Here is a 19,085-nt window from a genome sequence, read left to right on the forward strand (position 1 = left end):
ACTGTGCAAGCTTCACAAAGAAAGTGACAGCAGGCATATTTGTGTCACACATATGTTTATTCACCTTTTATTTGAGTGGAAAATATTTTATGACAACATCTAACAACATGTAACTACACACTGACTGTACAAATGTGTGAGAAAACAATGAGAAATGGATATGTTTTATGGCAGTGGTCTTCTGTTAATATAAAAAAGTCTGAACTTTGTTTTTGTTTTTTTTTTAATCCAAAAAAATCTATTTTCTCACCATGCATTTTAAAACACAATAAAGCACTAACAAAGACTAATGGTTCTATAAACAATATTGACATGATACATTCTGATTTAAAGAAATGGAGCGTCATTAAATACACAGCCTGTTCTAATGATGATTAACCCAGCTTTTGTCATGTCACACTTGTAAACATGCCCAAGCTTTGCCTTCAATCTCGATGTTATATTTAAGATGAGTTTTATCATTTATCATGAGAGAAAAGTGGCAATTGTTTTTTGTTTTTATTCTATAACCTACTGATTTGTATAAGGCAGTAGCTAGTTTCTGTTAAAACACATGGTGGTGGATTGAGTAAAAACACGTTTGTTAGCTTTGTTATCTTTTAATACACAGTACGGTTTGAATCCAGTGTGGTTGTGCAACATTTTAAAGTTTCTTGACACATTCTCATCTGCCTGTACAATTCATCCAATCCAAGGCACATGGGAAAATCATTCAAGAGTGTCATCACTGTGTTTAGAGATTACGACAACGTGAGGACGGTTTACACCTCTCTGCCAAAACCAAAACGAGAAAACACCTTCAAAGACGAGGTTATGGCAGCCAAAAACATTTGTGTAAAGCCTGCGTTTCCACTCCATTCCCTTCATGTGCTGCTGGCTATGGCTTTATTTGTGCCACAGTTTGGTTTGGTCCTCTTCAGTGGATGCTCATGTAGCTCCCATCAAGGTAAAATCTGTACAGGCAATAACACAAGACTAGGTAAGATCCACTGCAGTAGTTATTTGAGAACAAGAAACAAGGCTGACATTTTAAATAAAGCTGATGGATGGAAATGGAAATACATTGCACTTTAAAGTCCACCATATTTTTGAAGGCGTACAACATGACCAGGGCTTTATGGAGTAAATGGCAAGGCCTTTTCACTCTGGCAATATAACTTTAGGAGGGACAGTATTGGTTGTTTGGTCACTTTTGTCCAGACTTAAATATCTCAGCTGTTAGGATGGACTGCCTTTCAGATGTTCATAATCTCATCTTGATAAGGCTTGCTAAGCTTTTATCTCCCGAGTTTCCTTCACTGCTACAAAAAGACTGAATTTCTGTTTTCTGCATTCGGGTGGTTTTAGTATGTTTCTAAACATGTAATAATCCTTCTTTGCCTTGATATATTAGGTGCATGGCCTTGATCATGATGACTGATGCATTTTTGAAAAAATGGAGCCTCAAAAACAGCAAAACACAGTGTAAAAAAAATAGATGATATATATGAATGAGCTGTACACGAATAACACGGATGACGACGGGATGTCTGAATGGAGACGACTGGCAACACGACACAAAGTGGCCCGCTGTGTTTGGTCTCACCCTTAAGTGCTAGAAAGGTTGTCTGATGGTTCAGCTGCACTAGTGGCCTCAGCGCCAACCACATCTACTGACTCACATTTTTGGGGCATTGTGTCAGACTCTTTGTTTTCTGGAGAATTTCTGCACACATGAGCGTAGAGCGTAAGCCAAGTAACGAGAGGAAGGAGAACAGATCACGCTGGCAGAATACAATCATAAAATAAAACCGCTCTTTAAAAGAAAAGCAAAAGAATGCAGAAAAATACACGTATCATCCAGATGTAGAGGAGCGGCAGGGTACCCGCCTACCATTGTGTTAAGAAAGTAACAATCAGCATTTTAGTTTAATCCAATGATTATGACTGTCTCTAACTTATTGACTTTATTTATAACCACAGCCTCAGTGTGGAGATTCAGTGAACTGAAGCATTCACCTGTTATGTGTGGGACTGCGGTTGTACAGGGATGCTGAAGCTCCAGGATGAGGGTACTGAGGTGTGTCAGGTGCATCAAACTCTGTCAGGCCGACTGCCAGCTGGTTGCGCCAGTTCCCTGTGCTCTCTGCTGAGGAAACTGAAAAGAAGAGAAAAGCATGAACACTCAAATAACGCTGGAGTGCACAATATCTCAAAAGCCTCAAAAACGATAGTATTTCTCTCACACAAAATACTATGTGATACTTATTACTTTGATAGTTTACGAATGTATATCTTTAAACCCACAAACTGTGTCTATTTCTCACATGGCAGCCTAGAAAACCCTGTGATAGAATAAATGAAACCCCTCAAATATACACAAACAACACATAAATAAAAATCCTGTGAGTAGGAAAGCAGCCTACGCATCCTAACATCAGTGACACTACAGAACATGACCAATTAACTTGTAATTATGATTTTTTTTTCATGTTATTAAACCTGAACAGCAGCCTAATGTTTCCCTAAATTACAAACATTGAAAATGATTTTTATTTTATTATTGACAATTCCCCTCACGCTAATGCGTTTGACTGTACCTGAAGAGAAAGAGGTGGCTCGGCTCGAGTGGCTGAAGGCCGCCGGCATGGTCTGATATCCCAAGCTGAGCTGAGAGCCACTGTCAAAGTCATATCCAGCCAGTAATCCCCTCCCTCCTTCCCTGTGGCCTCTGTTTCGGTGGTACCAGCCTCTCAGGTGCTCTGCAACCAGGGCCTTCTGCATGTTCTTGGCCAAGAGCTCATTTCTAGGCCCCTCTCTGGTCCGTGGTGGCCTCACTGTTGCGTACGGATTCTGAGAAAGATTATCCGCCCCATCACTGCTGTAGTGCCTGAATCTGTCATGTCCGTGATACCCATTCATTTGGTAGGATGGGTTGACGTTGTAGTGGCCTTCGACTTCATTCTCATATACATAGGCACCATTAGCATAAGGCTCCATGTCCGGACAGGGGTAGCCGGCAACATAGTAGGCACTGGGTGCATAGTGTGGTGAGGCCTCACATGAATAACTACAACCAGAATGGTGCTGGACCAAGTTTGGCATGCTCCCAGTATTACCATACACTTCTACTTTTCTGTGAAGACGATGCATGGTTGAGGTACGGGAGTCCAGTGTACTGTAGTGGGAGTTGGCAGCCCCGCAGTAGTCCAGACTTGACTGGCTCGTGTAAGAGGAGCAATCTTCTAATACCTCTGTGCTGTTGCTGCGGTGGGCCGGTGACAAGATAAAGACGGGCTTCTCTGAATCTCTGTCTTTTCTCAGCCGAGGCTGAGACTCCAGACTTCCACTGCGATGCCTGAAGCAATGAGGAGATCCCTCCAACCTGGGAAAATGACACCAATTTCAAAGTGTCTTTGAGAAGATCACGATTAAGATACGGGATATTATTTTTGGATTTAGGTGTTAAAATAAAAGTTAAGGTTTTATGTGAAAGCATGGTAGAAGGTTAGGGTATTAAGAGAAGCAAGGGTTGGATTAAATAAAGTAAAGAAGGATAAACACTGGCTTGGCAGGGCAGGGGAACAAAGATCACACCTGAGCTGACTGCTGCTGTAGGCATTGCGGGTCATAACCGGGGTGGGAGGCATGCTGCGAGGATCTCTAGGAGGTCTGGGAAGGGTTTTATAGGGACTACTGTGGGTGGAGGAGACCTCTCTTGGATTCTGGTAGTAATTGGAAGCCTCCTGGCCATCAACAGCTAATCTAAATGGGTGCAGTATCAAAACAGGATTTAAAAAAAAGGAAGTAAAAAAATGTGAGGAAAGGAATGAGGCAAACATGACACAACAAATACTATGGGCTCTACCGATGCATGATGTCATCTGCTCATTCTGAAAACAGCTTAAAATAAAATATAAGGCTGTAAAACGAATTAGATTCCACTCTACGACTCACACAAGCAATAAACAGTTTGAACAGAAAATCCCAACCTGTTGTGGTTCTTGTTGTGGTGATTATCCCGTGGAGATGCCTGTCTCTCCAAATCAAATTCTGCTCCCAGTGATCGCATTGGACTTAGTTGAGGGGATCCTTGGACTGACCGTGAGCGTGGCCTTTGACTGAGACTGTCTGAATCATCTGATTACAAACACAGTGACAAAAAAGGACAGTCCTGTTTTCTGGGTTTGGTCATAATAAGAAAGCATCACCTGTGTTGTAGATGTCTGACTCACCATCATCCAGTGGGAGACTAGACAGAGAGCTGCAGTTTGAACGAGCGAGTTCATCTGCAGGAAAAGAAAACAACTTTGTGCTTGCTGTGACTCGATCTAACACATTCAGTAACAAATATCTTCCAACGTACCTGCAATGATGACTGAGGACCGTTGTGTGGGCTTTTTCCCCTTCTTGATTCTGTACTGGTTCATCTCATCCTCTATCTGTTGCAGTTTCTGCATAGCATCCAAACAGTTTCTCCTTCTTTTCTTCTTAACAGTTTTGCACAGTTCTGGTTCATTTGCGAGCTTCTTAGCCGCCTCCACAATCTTCTGCTGAAGGGCAAATCTGCTCTCCAGGTTTCTCAGGATGGGATCCTGCATAAATCAGAAAACGTAGGTGATAACCAGAGATAAAAATAGAGAGCAAGCATTCAGATATTCAGCAGGTACATGTAAGTAAATTAGAAATCACTGCCATTTGATACATGTGCTCACTGAACATGTTACAGAATAGATCTAATTAGAGTTTCATATCAGGTCGACCTAATTAAAATTATTATTTAAAAAAACGCTGCAGGTGTAATGCTCTGACTGCTGCTGATGTTTTCCTTATTATAATTTCATTTAAAAAAAATAATAGAATAGACTAAAATAGCGTATCTGTGTCTTAGTAGACAACAGAGCCACCCACTGCAGTGTGTAACACACAGTTGGGTTTGTAATAACGTAGAGAAAAAAAAACTGAGCTCCGTCAGACTTTAGCTGCGTTCCTCGCTCAGTTAATATTGGTGTTATCTTTCTGTGCAATTTGCTGACATTATTAGAAATCTAAAAAATAAAATCTAAAAGTGAAACAATTCCAGCGTACAGCGTTGAAAAAAGATACACTAATCGTTTATGCTTTAAAATGCAGTTAAATACGCACCTCATTGTAGGGAAAAAGGTCATCTAACTTGAAAGCAGTGCCAACTCGCCGTCTGACCTGTGGTGGTCTTTCACCTGAAGAAAGGGGATACTCTTTTGGCAGTTTGCCGGTAAGCTCCTGAAAGCACAAAACAACAAATCCTCTGGACGCTTAGATGAGGTGAGTGCAACAACAGAAACAATTAATCTACCAGCAGCAGAGCAGCGGTTTATTAAAGGGAGTTTTTGAGAAAAAATAGACCGATATAACTGTAGCACAAAATGATTTCTCACCGCCTCTCTCAGGCAGATCTTCTTCAGCTCTTTTGTTTTCTTAGCCAAAATATCTTGAATCTCCTGTTCCTTTTTTCTTAGTTCAGTGAGTTTTTCCTTCTTTTGCTCTTCACTCATTTCAGAGTCTGCTGAACCTGGAAAAACAGAATTCTAACTGAAATTGCCAACATAGCCTACCACACCCATTAATATAAAAATCACACCCATGGCATGTGTACTGTGTGACTCCTTCACGTGTCACCTGTTCTTTTTAAATCTCATTCAGCTGAATGTTTATAGCTCTTTGTGACGATAAATCTGATCTGAAGTTACAGTTTTACATGTAAAAGCATACAAACAAGTTATACAGAAATGTGCTTTCGTTATATAAAATAATTATAACCAACCTGTAGATACCAAACTCCCATTGCTGGCTGTTATGAAGTTATTCTTAAGGCCCACATCACCCAGTCTGTTTATTTTCGCCCCTCCATGCTCTGTGAGGTCCATTGCAATTTCCTCTAAACTTCTTGTTGTTCCGAGTTTAGCCTACAAGAATGAAGAAAACGATGTAAAACAAAGAGCAATAAAAACGTGCAGTGACTCATAGCTGACACTTACTTTGCTTTGCTTTCTGTCCAAGTAGAACTGATGCTGACTAATAGCCATGACCCAAATGGTCTTGATTAAAGAATGGCTTGCATACCACGTGTGGATGAGTAGCCCCGTCTGCCCAAAGGTTCGTTTGGTTACTGCTCTCCTAAACAAGCCACGGAAAACATTACGCTTTTTTGGTCACAGTTAAACTAAAAGTTGCAGTGAAAATGATGATTTTTTTTTTAGATACATTTCTAAAGATGGATGATATCAGTGTTAAGAGCTAAACAAAAATGAAAACAACATAATAATCAACTTGTAAAAACAGTCATTGTAAGAATAGCAACAAGCATCTCTACACGAGGATCCCCCGCTGCTCACCTGTGTGGATCATTAACTTCTACGGCAAACTTTTTCTCACGGAAGTACAAGTTTTCCAGCTGCTTCCACTGGTACAGCTGGTGGTAAAAACACGAAAAACCATTCCCAATGAGAGAAAAGCATATGTGTTGTTCACACTCTGAAATATAGCACCTTGGATGTTTGGATAATGCGCAGAGTAATGTCTAGTTGTATCTTCATATAAAAAAATTCTTCATGTATTTCTTTTTCCAAAAACACCTAGAACACGATAACCATGATGGTCATGACTAATATCAAAAAAACTATGTTGAGCAGGTGTTTTCTCAAGTCTGTTTCAACCACAGTTATTAAAAAGCCAGACTGTAACATAAACTGTGATTAAAGTCTTGTCTACCTGGCATGCAAAGTCTGCAATAATGCAGGTGTTGGAGAGAGACGAATACCATAAGGGGTCGTCATATAAACACTCATCATTTCCATCCCCCTATCACCCAGGTGCTCACTGACAACAGCTTAATATGATCAATCCATTTAGGTTTCTGACTCACTGTACGTCTGGACAAGATCCGAATGAGACACAAACAAAAGCTTACACAGAGTTTTGTCCGCTCAGGTTTGCGTAAACCAAATAATTTCAAAGGGTGATAAATATTTAAGTCATAAAATACATTCAAAGTTGGCAAGACAAAGACGTGTAGTATTTAGCCTTACCAGAATAATAGATCCTCACACGTCCTGTGTGTAAAGTTATTAAGTCTTCCCTGGCTTTGCTGTCAATACAAAAACATAGTTTGTACTGTCTTCATGTCAGCTCCTGACTTGTCTCCTCAGGTATTCTGCGAACATGCAGGCTAACGCCCAAATCCAACCCCTTCTTTCTTTGACATCACGAGCTGACACTCTCTTTCCCTCTCGAAAGCGCACCCTGCAGCTGTCAGCTTGCACAGTTTTGCAATGCATCAGGCAGCGATGGATTGCATCATGTTGAGCAATACAGAGGTTTAACAGGAAGGCATTGCTAGTGATTTAATGCAAATTGCACTGAACCTTCACATTCTATCGTAATAGCAGTTCGGTGCATGTCTGCATCCCGCTGCACTGGGATGTACTGAAGTCACCTAGTGGAAGACATAGCTGACAAATCACTCATATGGGTGTTTCTCCTGTCAACCCACAAGCTAAAACAATACCAATGAAACGGGAAAAGCAAGTTCGCAATGTCTCCATGATTCTCCAGAGTTATTCAAAACTCACTAACCTCATTAAGGATAAGTGACAGCCTCATCTACACTGAGAGTTTGCTCTTTTTCTTTTCAAGTCTAGCCTTGTCTGGCACAGCTGAAGCTCAGCCTTTTGCTCGAGTGAAACAGATGATGCGTGAATTAACACACCGTGTGCAACAGCAGCAGTCCTTACACATGCCTTGTGCTATCATGTTCACAGTCAGATTAGTGGAGCAGAGAAAAAGCAGCAGCCATTTTAAAGATCGAGCTCCAGGGAGTGTTTACCTTCCGAGGTTTTAATTTATCCTGGAGATCATACTGGCCAATGCCCTTATAGCTGATTCCGAGCCACCATGGGATCCCCTGTTTATCCTGTAAGGCAAGAACAGAGCTCCTATGGTTGACACAGTTCCAGGTGCAACAGCTGTCATGTCATATTAATCACAAAAAGGCCTACCTTAACCTCATAATAATGGACGCCATACGTTGGCAGTGATTCCACCAACGTCAAATACCTGGAACAAAAAACATTTATTCAAACTTCCAGCTGCTTTTGAACATCTCAAATGTGGGAATCTGATCTCTGTTTAGTGAATCAGTGTGATCTCGCTGCAACTGAAGGGGAGCTATTGATTTCTATCAGATGATGAGAAAAGGCGTGCCAGAGAGGGAAAGGGATGGGGAGAGGGCTAATGGAGGTGAGAGTAAGATTAATGAATTTAAAGCCTAAAAAGATTCACTGTCTTCCTCTTACTCGTGTAGCAACACAATTTAATTACTTACTGCACAATGGCCTGTCCTCGAGAAACACCTTTCAGCTGCTTATAATATTCAATAACTCGATCCTCACTGTAATGTTGCATAAATGAGAAGGCAATATAGTTAGCCGGGGAAAGATAAATTGAGGTGTAAACAAATTGTTTTAATTTAATTGATCAACTGATTGTTAAAAGACGAGTATATATGGTATTCTACAAGTTTCTTTACACATTCAATTTAATTAAAGGAGAGTTATTATGTTTATTATCATGTTCTGTATTGGATGCTTATATTTAACAGTGTTGGCATGTATACTATATGCTATATATTAGCATACATAAACACAGTTTCAGACTTTTGGCTGTGGCTCTATATGACATAAGATACAGCAGCTATCCGTAATATGGTCATTTCAGGCACACAGCTCTGGCTGAGAACACTGGAGCCCCGCCCAACTCCTGTTCTTCTGTTTGTGAGGGGTAGCCAATCAGAAGAAAGCTTGCTTAAAGGAAAGAAGACCTTAAACAGAGAGGAGCTAAAATTGATTTTTTTTTTTCAGACATAAGGATGAACCAGTAGTGTCCAAATAGGCCCAGTATAATGTATACAAGGATCATGCAAAGGTAGAGTCCAAAATGAAAATATGAAGCTGGGAATTAGCATAAGTCTCCTTTTATTACCTGTAAACTTAAGATTTTACTAATGTCTTACAGTATTTTCTCTGTTTACGGGCTTTATGCACTTTGTTGCTGAATGTAAAAACATGATTTCCTGTGAACTTACCAGTATGCAAGAGATGGGTGTTCCTTGAGTACTTTGGTGGGAAGAGTAGGTAGTTTCTTCAAATCAGCTCGAGTGTTTTCATCACTAAAACGGAAAAGAAGACAAATGTAACCGTTTTGGAAGTTGATTTAAAAATCTTGACACAAGTAGTAATGAACCTTCCTAACACCTCTCACTGTATCTCTTTTATTCTAGTACAGGATCTGAACGCGGTGGTGTTTTTGATTTTTGTTTTTGGTGATATTTATATATATAATCTCTTTTAATCGACAAAGCAAATTTTCAAAATAGCTCTAAATATATTGGGATCTACCTAGAAAATACTATATTCCCAATACCCATGTCAAGTTTTAAAGTGAGTATGAAATTTGCCCTAAAAGTTAAATCCACCCTAAATCCCAGAGGAAATAGTGAACATATAACCACTGTGTCCTCAGAAACAGCTGTGGCCTTAGCAGCAACTATAATACAGAACATACTGACATGAAGAAATATTTCTACACCATCATACTTCATCAGCTGACCAAAACCAGTGCCAACATGCACAATAACATGCAGTATTACCTCTGAAAGCACCAAGTATAATAGCAAAAGCCACCACAGTTAAACACAGCTATCCGTTACTGTGTACATTGTAAAGGTGTATCTACTCTGCAATACTTAGCTTCTATCAGCACTCTGAGATTCATTAGTTGCCTGGTGCTAGCTGCTCAGCACTATGTGGTGAGCCTCACATAACACTGCTATTGATTTTTGTTGTCTGCACTGGAGAAACAAGTGACCTATTGAATGTCTTCGCTAAGAGCTTACTATTAACTCCTCCTGCTGCTGTTAAATACTTCTTAACCAGCTGATGATGATGCTCTTACCTTGTATAGTCTCCTTTAGCCTCCTGGTGATGAACAGAACATATATCTTATTAGATGGCATGCTTTTAGATGTGGCAATTAATGCATGTTTACGAGGCTATTAACAGCACTAACCTGCAAGGCATTTGCAGCTAATTTGAAGACGTTATCACTTTCCACTTCAATAATCCCCTGAGAGACATAATAGACAAACAAAATAAAAAATAAATATGATTCAGAAGTGGAAGCCTGTGGAGAGAAAGCTTTCCAGATCCAAACATAGAATCTGCTCTGTGTTGCCCTACTGTAACCTCTGCTTATTCTCCAAATCAACCCCTGTATTATCCTACTCTCTTACGCTGTGTGTTTTACATTCCAGCTAGCAGAGTAAGAAAAGTGTGCCCTGCAGCTATTGTCTGCTGAGCTGAGGGTCCAGAGACAATGAATCATCACAAACTGTGATGAAAATAGCAGGATCATTTTGCATTGTTTCAAAATCGAGTAAAAATAAGAGAAAGCACTTACACTGTAGACAGCAGATTTGGCATTCAGGTAGAACAGCTCCACTGTTATGATATCTTTAAGTTGTGTTATGTTTTCCACATAAAACCTATGAAGGGTGAAATCAAATGCATACACAAAAAAACCCCATAAAAGACAGTCAAAGACTTTCCAAACACTGATTTATACCATCAGCTTTATCACAAATGAGTTCTATAAAAATCTCTGGATAGTTTCTTGACTAAACTATAAAACGCAACGTTAACAAAGTACTGCACCCTGCTGGGGAACCTGGGTTCTGCATGAAACAAGAATTTCTTACCTGACCAAGAAATTCAGGGCAATGGGCCCGGGCTTCTTTGAAAAGTCGTGATCAAGGACTCTGCGGTCCATCTGCAACCACTTACACTGGCCACTGCAAAAGTAAACAAACTGTAACATCAGAAAGCTGCCCTTTGTAATCATCTGCCAACATACACTTGCACACATGTAAAAATATCCATATCACTGAAAAAAAAAGAAACACTGCAATTTACATACTTGTCATCAAAAAAGGCCAGACCAAAAAATTCCTTCTCTTTGAGGTTGAAGTGGGAGGAAACCAAGTCAAGGAGTTCATAAGACAGAAGCTTCGGCTGAGAAGGAAGTCGTAGATATAAACAACTACTTTAATCAAAATTATACACAATTTTTAAAAGTCAGTGTGTCAAAGATACACTTGATTCATTGAAAAGTCTGTTGGAAATGGGTACACAGAGAAAAGAATAGTGCTGATGAGACACTATACTATTTGATGGTAAATAGACAGCGTTTATATGACACCTTCTTGGTGTTACTGACCACTCATAGTGGTTTACACACAATTTCACAAGGACACTGACATCCAGACCTGAGTATCAAACCACAATCCTGAGGAACCCTGCATTTGCTATGCCCTGGCTGTTTTCACAGTACAGATATTTAGCTTATTTAGCTAAAGAGGGAGTCCAACTGCTCAGGGAACATGCAATAAATTGGAGTTTGTCCACTTGGGGGCAGCGGAAAATAAGTTGTGAACACACCTTTGATATGTCATTACTTTTTAAGGAAAATTTTAGTTGACAGTTGTGACTCTTTTGGGCCACCTGTACTATATAAGTCCACTTGTCATTACCTTAAACACTATTTCAAATTTTAGCTTCACAAGCGTAGGAGAAAAATATTCAGCTTTTCAGCTGCTAAATGCTTCATTATGTTCAGCTTCTACTCACTACGTTAAGATGATGAAGCACTCCAGTGAGCTAATAGGAACTGCAGTAAGCATAGGTGATTACCCAAAGTCCTTTTAACATTATGCATAAATATCACAGAATTCTTGGATCCATTTTAATTATTGATTTTAGTTTTTTGTACCTGAACCAGCAGCTCTAGCTTCCTGTCATCCAATAAGTGCACTTGGCACAGTTTGCCCTCAGTCATCTGTAGGGGGAGATAAAAGGAAGTTCAAGGTCTGTGAAAGCTTTCATAAACACAAGAGACAGTTATATCAAGATATTCATGTGTTAGTAGAATTTTTGTTTTTTTGTTTTTTACCATGATGGCATCTGGCATTTAACAGTTAACGTATTTACAAAAGACAAAGTGAGCAAAAGCCAAGGTAGTAAGCACAATGATCCGTCTCAAGGAAAAAAAAGAAAAACATGACACTGACGTTGTTTGTTACAATAAAACCATTGTGTCAAGGATTTGTTGCCATAGTAACCGAATGAGGGATTTGAAGTCCCTACATTTTGAACCTTTCACATTTAGCTTTTAGTCGCACAGCTTTTCCAACAAAATCATTTTTTTATGAGTATTTTTATTTCTTGTTGCTTTGTGCCACTTACCAAGATCAACTTCTGTTTTACAATTACTGCAAATTTACAAAATCTCACACATTACTTCTTTACGTCAAGCTTATACAACACTAATATAACTCTTAAATACAACATATATTAGAATAAAAGTCCTACAGGGCATTTTCTCTGAATGATGACTTGATACATTCTTGGATAATTATAAAGATTTCAAATGAAATCTAATTACATTTTTTACCATCTTGACAGCAAATAGAAATTACATATTCTTCCACTATAATTAATTTTCTACCTTTTTGCCAAAAGAGTGAAATCAAGTCCCAAACAGCAAAAATGTGTTCACAGCAAATCATAGCAAAACTAATTCAACTTCATATCATATTTTGACTTAATAGCATTTTTGCGCTTCAAAAACCCACCCTTATTGTAAAGATAAAGTTAGACTGACCTGGACCAGGAAACACTGAAAGCACTGTGCATTTGATAAATTAAAAACAACACAAAAATGACAGATTGAGGTTAACCAGTTTTTCAACAAAACATCCTCAGAAACTGAAAAAGGTACACTAGATAGATCCAGCGGCCTCCTTGTTTGACAGAATGAGGCTGATCGCAACTTCTAACATTTGTAGCAAAACACGCAGCTGCTGTACCTGGTAAACCTCTCCAGGGAGAGTGCAGGTGTGGATGCATCCCTGACTAGATATCATCTTTAATACGTTTCTTCTCGTGGATCCAGACCATGAAATTGTTGGCTCTGACTGAGCATCAGCAGCAGATCATCAGGTGTAAACAGCAACTTGTTCCTTAGGTTATTTGAGTGAGGAGCCAGGCCTCTACTGTGGGCTTATAGAGTGTGAAATCAACAGCTGACCTAAGGGGGGGAAGGCTGAGTCAGATGGCTGACCACAGTTTAGTACGCTCTGGTTCTTAATACGAACAAAATGGGTCACACAAGAACTATAAGCGGTTAACCACGTCTATATCGTCTGTTAAGTCAGACTAGTTCACTTTTATATTATTGTTATTTCAGCACTGTGTCTGTTACTGTCTGGCTTAATGTGAAGAAGTTTATAAGTAGAAAACAGCTTCTTAAACAGCCATGCTTCACAGAGGAATTTTTATGAGCAGTTATTAGATGAGCAGCTGAGAGTCAAATTCATTTGGGATGGCATACACTTATTATGGAATATAAATGGAAGTGACTGGGTGGAGGATTGATTATTTTTAGGAATCTACACCATTAATCATCTGAAAGCTGTAATCAGTACAAGAACTGTTATTTAAATCCAACCCAGCAATCCCAGATAACCCTTCAGTTTTTCAGAGAATTAAACACAACTGAGATACAGCGAGGATTGTGATTTCAAACCAATGGTTATGAAATAACTATATGCACAAACCTTTATCTGACATTTCATGCTGTAATGTATACATTATTATGAGCCAGCAGACAGCTCTATGAGGTCAACCAAACGTAACCCATTCAGCAAATAAAATCAAATAAAAGGGCAACCTTGAACCCCGTGGTGCTAAGACAAGCACTGAACCGTTGTGTAAAAATAGGCATGGCAGACAGACATCAAAGAACTGTCAGTCTTTTTGTTTGTCTCTCTAGAGACTGGACAGGCACTGGCTGAGCATGGTGCCGCAGGCTGCAGGTTTTGCTTTAGTCTGGGAGCCTGAGGTTGGTATAAAGGCAGCTTTTCAGATGTATGCGTGCTACAATGAAATGTCCCAGCAGAGACTTGGAGATGGTGCAGATGTGGCCTCCGTCTTATATGCTGCTACAACTGTTAACAAAGACTACCCATGTATGTTGCGGCAAGACATTCAGATGATGAGATGTAGCTCCTTCTGGTTATGAGAAACTGAAAATAAATGCTGTTAATTTTTGTCTTATATACTCGACAGTGAAAATGTCAAGCTTGCAAGTTGTACAATAGCCAACAGGAGAATTTCTCTGCCTCCTGAGTAAACTGGCCGTCAGTATTTAATACATCACACTGGTTAAATGTCATGTCCAGACTCCAGCACATCTTATCTTAGTTTCCTGTCTTCATGCATTATTGATGAAGGTTGGTATCACAGACAAGTGTCTGTGTTTACATGAAGCCACCTGGTACGATTGTAAATTGACAGAAATTATTATACTATGTGCATTTTTTCCAAACTATTTTACTTCATATGTGTTGCATATAAACATAGGGAAAAAAATTATGAACTCCAAAATACAATTACAGGTACAGGTACAGACACATGAAGCCTAAAGGAACAAAAATGAAATCTGCCTGTGAATTCAAGTGGCTACAAACAGGATGTGACATCCAATACAATGTAGCAGCAAAGGGAAACTCACTAACTTCAGTGTTTTGAATTCAAGAGATCTTACAGTTCCTCTGTAATGCTATGACGATGTACGATCATCAGATCATTTTCTGCAGCTGAGGACTCTACTGACTTTACAGATAATCTCCATTTACGGGACTTGGGGAATGTTATGGCATATATAGGAAAAAAAGTCACGCCTAGAGAGCTGTGTGTCAAGTCGGATAAATGTCTTCCACTGACTTGAATCAGCATCGTCTGGGACTGAAGATTACAAGTCTGAAAGGGAAGAGAATCTGGGGGCAGGGGAGGTGGGGGGAGTTAAATAGAAGTGACCAGACATCTGTAGCCCACCTCTTGTCTTTACTCTGGGCTCCTTTAGCCCACTGCCAGCATGTCATACTTGGATCTTTAACAGAACCAGCAGGTGGGTTATGTAGGTGTCAGTGGGAAAGAATGCAAAGTTATCTGTTGCTATATGATAGTGTTACATATAATACTAAATCTGTGAAGTACTCTTGTTGATGACCCTTGATGACTTCAGAGACTGTCTGAAATAGAAATGGATAAATTAAATGATTAAAAATACATCACTGGAATCATTTGTTTTAGTATTCTCTGAACTCTCCTAAAGAAACAAACCTGACAGGATTTTTAATGAGTATTTATATCAGTCAAAAAAGAAGAGGTCCAAGCACAGAGAAGTGAACCCTGGTTATAGAGGCAGTGGGCCGAAGCATACAGCAAAGGATTATCTCCTCATCTGATATCTCACCATGACTCATGCTGTCAGTGGTCAAATGGTATCTGTGTACGTCTTCTCACAAAGAGAACCTGTCTGGCTGTTTGTGGTATCTGGGAAATTCAAGAACACAATGGGGCTTATGATATTATGGATCTATTAAAACCTGGGATAAATATCTATTTTTTTTTTATGACACAGCATGTCTTTGATACAACAAGGACGGGCTGCATCACAGGGGACAGATTCATGTGAATGATGTCATCATGCAGCATGAATTTCTATTTCCAACCCATAAAGGACATCTACAGAAGGAGACTGTGATATATATATTTTTTGGCATTCTTACAAGTAGCAGCATTCTTTGCAGCAGGGTAAAGCTGCCAGCAGAAAAGCTAACTAGCATACTAAACATCCAGGATAATCTTAGTTTCGGGTCCTGTCCTTTCATAAGCTCTTCAGAGCTCAGAGTGCTTGAAATTTTGTTCCATCTCCTATTGCAAGAACTGATTTTGACTAATTATGACTGTGTCTATTAAAAAGAAGAAAAGCTATACAATTTCAAAACGAGACAGCATTTGCATTTCATTTGATGGTGCATGAGTAAAATATAACTGAAACCTAGCTCGATGTGCTTGAAATCATAACCGAAACCCCACAACAATCCTTGAACATATTAATACGTCTGCATTAAACATATTTTTGTTGTATTTTAACAAAGCTATAAGTGCACAAGTCGTTTTCTGAAAGCTCTTTGCAGCTGAACTAAAAGAGTCACCTAAATAAACACATCCCATAAGCCGATGCCTAGTAGGTACCATACTCAGATTTACTAACCAATACAAAACAAGCAGATAAAAAAGGCGTATATATGAATACATATGTAATACTATTTTGCATGTATTTGCTCATAAAAGAAAAAAACAGCTGGAGCAAAGTGAACAACTCATATTAATAGGTGTATGAATGCCTGCACCAGTCTATCTAATAAACACTAGGACAGAAACATACTGCCATCTGTATCACTGCTTAGGCTTATGAATCTACATTATCTCATTTGTCTTTCTGGTCTAATATCAGTGTTATACTGCAGTATAAGCAAAATTATTTTTCTATACATGGTACATACATGAGAAATGGTACATATTGGTGTCTAATATTTCACCAGAATGCAGGAAATTAGTGCAGTAAAGCACTACAGGGTCACATAGACATAGACAAGAGACATCAAAAGAGCTTCATTAGAAATAAAAGAGCGTGGATATTTCTGGCTTAAAATCTGAGCTCGTTACTTTGTTGGAATATCTTGCTATGTAAATGTCAAATGAAGATAACGAAGCAATATTACCTTTTGAGATAGTGTTTTTAGTTTGTGCCCTTTATCTTGTAAATTCATTTGTTTGCCACAAGGTTTGAAAAGCTCTACACTTTTCCTAATCATAGTTTGCATACTCAGGTTACAGATATCATAAAACTATCTGAATGCAGAAATTCAGTTCTGCGTTTAAGATAGATCATAACAGAGTGTCCGAAAAAGCAAAGACTAGCTTGTGAGCGGTGAACATTGGTGAGGTTTCCTATATTTGCCCTCGTTTGAGGCTGTCCCCACTGACAACACTGGTATCTCAAACTGCAGAGCTTTTCTTTTGCAAACTACTGCAGTGACTTTCTGCAGAGCACGGGAATGTGGCACAGAGGCACAGACATGCATGGGTGGAGAAAATGGAACATGACCAACTTTCAATGATCTGGATAAAAAAGTAACCCTTTGAACATCACCATATAACAGCAACGTGGGCTGAGATGCAATCAGACTGTGTTTTGTTACCTTTATCTCAAATTAATGGCACAGTATGCCAAGGATGAGAAGATTTTTTTTGTTTATAAATCTATTAATCCATCTGTACTTATTCATAGGACAAACTAAGTCCCAAAACCTCACCTGCTGACCTGTATCATTTTGCTGCTCTATACTTTACCATATTATATCTATCAAATTCGGTCCATCTGTGTTAAGCATATCAATATAAGATTAAGGCCCATCCAAAAATAGGTCTCTCCCACTTTGTCTTTAGCACATTTCTCAGGATGTCTCAGGAGGCTATGATTCTTAAATGGAAAGCTGCCAACTGAGGGCTGAGACATTTTTAGTAGCATTAAATGCAGAAAAGAGCATCTCATCCACATTGGGCTCTCATACTAAGTAACAAGTTAGAAGGATGTGAGAAAACAGGTCGGTTTTTACCAGGCATCTTATGACACTTTTACCTTTCAAATCGTTGTTCAAAATGCACAAACCCCACCAACTTTGGTGATAAACGACACAGGATTTCCTCTTCAGCAAATGGGAAAAGCAACAAAGCTTCATGCTGGACATGTGTGTCATACAGACACAACCATTACAACAACAATTCCTGTTTACACTGTTTGAAGCTTTAAATACGCCCACACACGCATCTCTTCCTTCACCTCTGACATAGCATCTGCAGGTCAATGTTAGCTGTACTTATCTTCCAGCCAGAGTGTTCGAGTCAAAAGACGAAAAAAGTTCGAAGGTAACATGGAGGCGTCAAGGAAGATATCTCGGCTTATACTTGAAATGAAACTGTAGCAAACCGTCTATTGTCCTTGTTAATCCACGCTAAATTTCCCCCTTGTAGCACATGTGCAGGAGAATAGATAATTATACATGAGAAAATCAAATAATGATAATTGCTTTGGTCAAGCATGATTTGCTGCTGTTCTGGGTAAAATGATGATTCATCCAGGATTTTTTTATTCACCAAGTCACACTCCCTAAATCAGTGTGCTATAGGTTTCTGCATGATGCATTCATTCAGTCCAGTGGCCAATAAATTACTTTTTTTAAACTTAAACATGCATCTAACGATCTCATTTCATATCGTCTTATTCTCTACAATCAGCAGCCTATATGGCCCACGGTACCCAATAATGAGACAAGCCCACCGGGGCCAGTTTCCTCTATGCAGGGAGAACAATGAATGTGCTACTGTAGGCTACTGTACATGGGTGGTTTCCACCTGAGCCCCATGATTAGCTTAATGTGTCAAAAAAGGGAAAAAACTACACCCTATTTTACTGAGGAAACACACCAGTCGCGGCTGAGAGCCAAACCCATGCTGTTGTAATTTTCATTGATGCTCCCTCCTCACATCACATGCAGGCATGACTCAGTCTACTTTTGTCTCCTCACAGCTCATTGACGCTGGTTCAATCTGCCCCACCGCACCACATATCGCCTTACCTTTGCACCCCTTATATCCTGCTTTTGGTATTGATAACGTGAGGCTTCCCCTGCATATTGATCAGCTTCGTTCAGCTTTCTCCACGGCCGCTTTTACCAGGGAGGAGAGCCGCCGTGCAGCCGCTGTCCATGTTCATCCTCCGGTACTAGGATACTGTAGCACACACACACGCCTCGTATCGAGCCACAGTTACCACGCCTTCACCCGCCGGCTATTATGTGAACAAGCCCAGCATCTCCACCCTCCCTCCCTTGCTCTGCCCCCCTCCTTCCCTCTCATCCAGCAGATGCCGGCCGGCCTGGTTCACACTGGATCCCCATAACAATGAAGAGAGACTGGCTTTCTGTTGCATCTTCAAGAACCTTTTAAATTTATGCTTGATTTCATATCATGAAAACCCCAACAAACACACAGTGTTCTACACACATATGTGTTTATATTGTCGTGGTAGCCCTTAAATAAAAT

At 39.6% G+C, this 19,085-nt stretch overlaps 1 protein-coding gene across 4 annotated transcripts; it reads right to left on the minus strand.

Moving 5' to 3' along the window:
- Positions 1 to 43: 43 nt before the first annotated feature.
- Positions 44 to 18,827, minus strand: frmd4bb (FERM domain containing 4Bb). Of its 4 annotated transcripts, none has more exons than XM_085442723.1 (24): positions 18,620 to 18,827; positions 11,842 to 11,907; positions 10,990 to 11,084; positions 10,772 to 10,864; positions 10,474 to 10,558; positions 10,084 to 10,140; positions 9,970 to 9,992; positions 9,101 to 9,184; positions 8,342 to 8,407; positions 8,016 to 8,073; positions 7,844 to 7,930; positions 6,354 to 6,430; positions 5,997 to 6,135; positions 5,783 to 5,924; positions 5,397 to 5,530; positions 5,125 to 5,241; positions 4,346 to 4,574; positions 4,215 to 4,268; positions 3,972 to 4,119; positions 3,577 to 3,744; positions 2,580 to 3,364; positions 1,999 to 2,137; positions 1,586 to 1,705; positions 44 to 953 (listed from the first exon to the last, which is right to left on the minus strand). In XM_085442723.1, the coding sequence occupies exons 2-23, from the start codon at positions 11,905 to 11,907 to the stop codon at positions 1,588 to 1,590; spliced, it is 2,964 nt and encodes a 987-aa protein (XP_085298849.1). In that variant the 5' UTR covers positions 18,620 to 18,827; the 3' UTR covers positions 44 to 953; positions 1,586 to 1,587. The 4 variants fall into 4 exon arrangements, with proteins under 4 accessions (XP_085298849.1, XP_085298852.1, XP_085298851.1 ...); XM_085442726.1 differs by lacking the exon at positions 18,620 to 18,827 and adding an exon at positions 12,938 to 13,009; XM_085442725.1 differs by lacking the exon at positions 3,577 to 3,744.
- Between the last annotated feature and the right edge of the window lie 258 nt (positions 18,828 to 19,085).

Source organism: Copadichromis virginalis, linkage group LG20, assembly GCF_057382275.1.
Source record: "Copadichromis virginalis isolate Kocher_CV1m ecotype Utaka linkage group LG20, C_Virginalis_male_GT1.1, whole genome shotgun sequence".
Taxonomy (NCBI): domain Eukaryota; kingdom Metazoa; phylum Chordata; class Actinopteri; order Cichliformes; family Cichlidae; genus Copadichromis; species Copadichromis virginalis.

Excerpts from the sequence above, each read along its gene's own strand:
- frmd4bb (XM_085442726.1), bottom strand. The coding sequence starts at position 12,994 with ATGATATCTAGTCAGGGATGCATCCACACCTGCACTCTCCCTGGAGAG. Across the intron at positions 8,074-8,341 it reads CGAGGACAGGCCATTGTGCA|GTATTTGACGTTGGTGGAAT; the intron begins GTAAGTAATTAA and ends TTTTTGTTCCAG. Across the intron at positions 3,365-3,576 it reads TACAGCAGCAGTCAGCTCAG|GTTGGAGGGATCTCCTCATT; the intron begins GTGTGATCTTTG and ends TCATTTTCCCAG.